The sequence below is a fragment of the Sesamum indicum genome, linkage group LG6 (genome assembly GCF_026168435.1).
Source record: "Sesamum indicum cultivar Baizhima isolate 11 linkage group LG6, ASM2616843v1, whole genome shotgun sequence".
Taxonomy (NCBI): domain Eukaryota; kingdom Viridiplantae; phylum Streptophyta; class Magnoliopsida; order Lamiales; family Pedaliaceae; genus Sesamum; species Sesamum indicum.
In genome coordinates, this window is record NC_142662.1 from 16,135,719 (window position 1) to 16,138,811 (window position 3,093).

Consider the following 3,093-nt stretch of genomic DNA (forward strand, 5'->3'; position numbering starts at 1 on the left):
CAAAAGAAAGGGAAAGAAGGTGTTAATTGCTAATGACTCTGCTGCAACCTTGAACATTAATCAAAATAGTGATCAGCTACACACCGAAGAAACTAGGAAATTATCTTTTGATGATATTCCTATTAATGCTAATGCTGTTGAATTTCCTACTTCGCATGTACATGTACCTGAATCACTTATCACATCTGAGAACAACCTAGGGGGTAAGACTGTGGTGGCCAGCCCCAATGACCTCACTTATGAAGATCCTCTGATTGCTGAACTTCTTGATAAAGACTGGGATGCTGACAAAACAAACCAAAACAAAAGGCATCCCATAAACATTGATGATGTGGAAGCTATCAACAATTCAAGTGAACAGCAAGAAATCAGTAGACAACCTCAACACGAACACATTACTGAGGTCCCAAAACCCCAATCCAAGGAATTAACACCACAAGCGTCCGAATCTACCAAAAAGATTCTTCATGGAGAAACTAGCAGATAAAGGAACATGATGGAGCATTCCCAAAAACAGCCACTCTACGAGGTACAGACAACTCCCTTAGATAGTGAAGGAGAAGATGAGCACACCCCCATATTTAATCGATTCCAAAGCTTGGAGGACCTGGAAACGGAGGACACTTTGCAGAAACTTGAAAGCATGCAGAACATCACACTTCCCGCTGACACTAATGTATCAGAACGAGGGAATGAAACAATCAATATCACCCACACCTTCGAGATCAGGAGTGATATAGATGGCCACAATCAAGAAGGGCAAGAAGTACAACAAAAAGTCATTTTTACAGACTCCAAAGCTTCAACAAGCACAAAAGGAACAAGTCTGTAGAAAGCAACACCATTTTAACAAAATCACCAAAAACTGGAGGTAAAGGTAAAAAAATCAAAGGTAACATATCTCCTACGCCACTCACAAGACGCAAAACAAGGTCCGCCTCTTCCTCCTCTCTACAATTTTAATGATTAAACTCATCATTTGGAATGTCAGAGGTATAGGTAAATTGGAAAAACAAAAAATTCTCTCAGATTTTCTTCTTGAAAACAAACCTGATATGTTAATACTACTTGAACCCTTTGTACAGTTAGATGCCGTTTACTTTACTTGCAAATTTGCCTTCCATTTTGTGTTTTCTAACTCTAACAATAAGATCTGGTGTTTTGCTAAGCTTGGTGTTGACATCCAGATTATTCGGGATCACACACAATTTTTGCATGTTAAGGTCAACTCAGGAGCTTTTCCAGAGGACATCTTTTGTACTATCTATGCCAAGTGTTACAGAACCCCGAGGAGAATTCTTTCGGATGAATTGACACGAATTTCTCATCAGAACGTACCATGGCTCGTAGGAGGAGACTTTAATGCTATCTTACATCCGAATGAAAACCAAGGCGGAGATATGAGAAGAATTGGATCCATGGACGACTTTAATGATATGATGTTCGACACCGGCTTAATTGACGCTGGCTTTGAAGGGGAACCATTTACCTGGACAAACAATAGAGTTTGGAGGCGATTGGATAGGGTTCTCTATTCCAAGGAGTGGACTGAAAGTTTCAATACCACTAGAGTTTTACATCTTCCTAGAAGGCTATCAGATCATCACCCACTCCTCATCAATGCCACTAACGTAGAGGACAAAAAGCCTTCTTCATTCAGATTTCAAAATATGTGGTTGAAACACCATACCTTCTTAGACACAGTCAAGCAATCATGGTGCCTACCAACAGAAGGATATGGGATGTACAAGCTACAACAGAAAATCTACAGAATTAAGGTGCTACTCAAATTATGGAACAAGGATACTTCTGGAAACGTCTTCACAACAGTCGAACAGGCAAAACAAAATGCCACTGAAGCAGAAAAAAGATTCAATATGGACCCCTCCGAGGCCAACCTTATCGACCTCAAGAGAAGTAATGCTGCTCTTGTTCATGCACTCACATTAAAATCTGAATATTGGAAGCAAAAGAGTAACTGCAAGTGGCTCGAGGCAGGGGAAAGGAACACAAAATACTTCCATTCATTAGTGAAGAAAAAAAGGCTAAAGTCCACAATCCACAGAATCATGGAAGATAACCAAGAAGTTACTATTCCGGACCAAATCAGAGAATCTGCCACTACATATTTCAAAAACCTACTCTCTTGTAATCCGGCCAGAAACAATGCCCCATAATTCCCATTTCAATTTCCCCAAGTATCAGAAGAATGCACTCGCATTATCAGTAGTCTACCAACAGACGAAGAGATTAGAGAAACTGTATTCAGCATAGGTAAGGAAAGCGTAGCAAGCCCGGACGGCTTTTCATCAGCTTTCTATCAAGCCTGCTGGGATTTCATTGCTATAGATATTTTTGAGGCAGTCAAGGATTTCTTTCATGGCACCCCAATGCCCAGGAGCTTCACAGCCACAACAATTGTGCTTGTCCCTAAAGTCGAATCCCCTCAGACTTGGAATGATTTTAGACCCATCTCCTTGTGCAATGTCACCAATAAAATTCTATCCAAGCTCATTTACAACAAGCTTCACAACACACTTCCGGACCTTATCTCCCCTTCTCAAAGCGGCTTCGTTCCAGGAAGACTTATTGGAGACAACATTCTTATGGCTCAAGAGATGATTCACCAGCTTGATCTTAGATATAACAAAGGCAACCTGGTCATCAAACTGGACATATCTAAAGCGTATGACAGAGTTAACTGGAATTTTCGGTCTTGCAGAAGATGGGATTCCCTCATAGATTCCTCACTCTTATCAAGCATGCCACCCAAAACTGCTGGTTTACTGTGCTTGTCAATGGAGAAACGACAGGATTCTTCAAATCATCCCAAGGTTTAAGACAAGGAGGCTCACTCTCCCCAGCTCTCTTTATTCTAGCAGCAGAAATTCTCTCAAGAGGCCTCGATCTTCTCTTTAATGAGAACCCGGGTATGTACTATCACACTAATTGTGAGGTTAAGATATCACATCTTTCATATGCAGATGATGTCATCCTGTTCACGAATTGTGAGGAAGAAAGTTTGACCAAGCTTATGCAATTCTTGCGTAACTTCGAGGAATCCTCCAGGCAAAAAATCAATCATGCTACGAG

The 3,093-nt window shown here is 40.9% G+C and overlaps 1 protein-coding gene across 1 annotated transcript; it reads left to right on the forward strand.

Moving 5' to 3' along the window:
* Nucleotides 1–493: 493 nt before the first annotated feature.
* LOC105164454 (uncharacterized) lies at nt 494–2,840 on the forward strand. The gene is made up of 3 exons (XM_011083104.1): nt 494–766; nt 1,086–1,974; nt 2,200–2,840. Exons 1-3 carry the CDS (start codon nt 494–496, stop codon nt 2,838–2,840), a joined length of 1,803 nt encoding a protein of 600 aa, XP_011081406.1.
* The last annotated feature ends 253 nt before the right edge of the window (nt 2,841–3,093 follow it).

Bases quoted from the DNA above. Each gene is read 5' to 3' on its own strand.
- LOC105164454 (XM_011083104.1), top strand. From the start codon at position 494: ATGATGGAGCATTCCCAAAAACAGCCACTCTACGAGGTACAGACAACT. The intron at 767-1,085 runs GTACAACAAAAA...CCCTTTGTACAG, and splicing joins ACAATCAAGAAGGGCAAGAA to TTAGATGCCGTTTACTTTAC. The intron at 1,975-2,199 runs GTAACTGCAAGT...AATTTCCCCAAG, and splicing joins TGAATATTGGAAGCAAAAGA to TATCAGAAGAATGCACTCGC.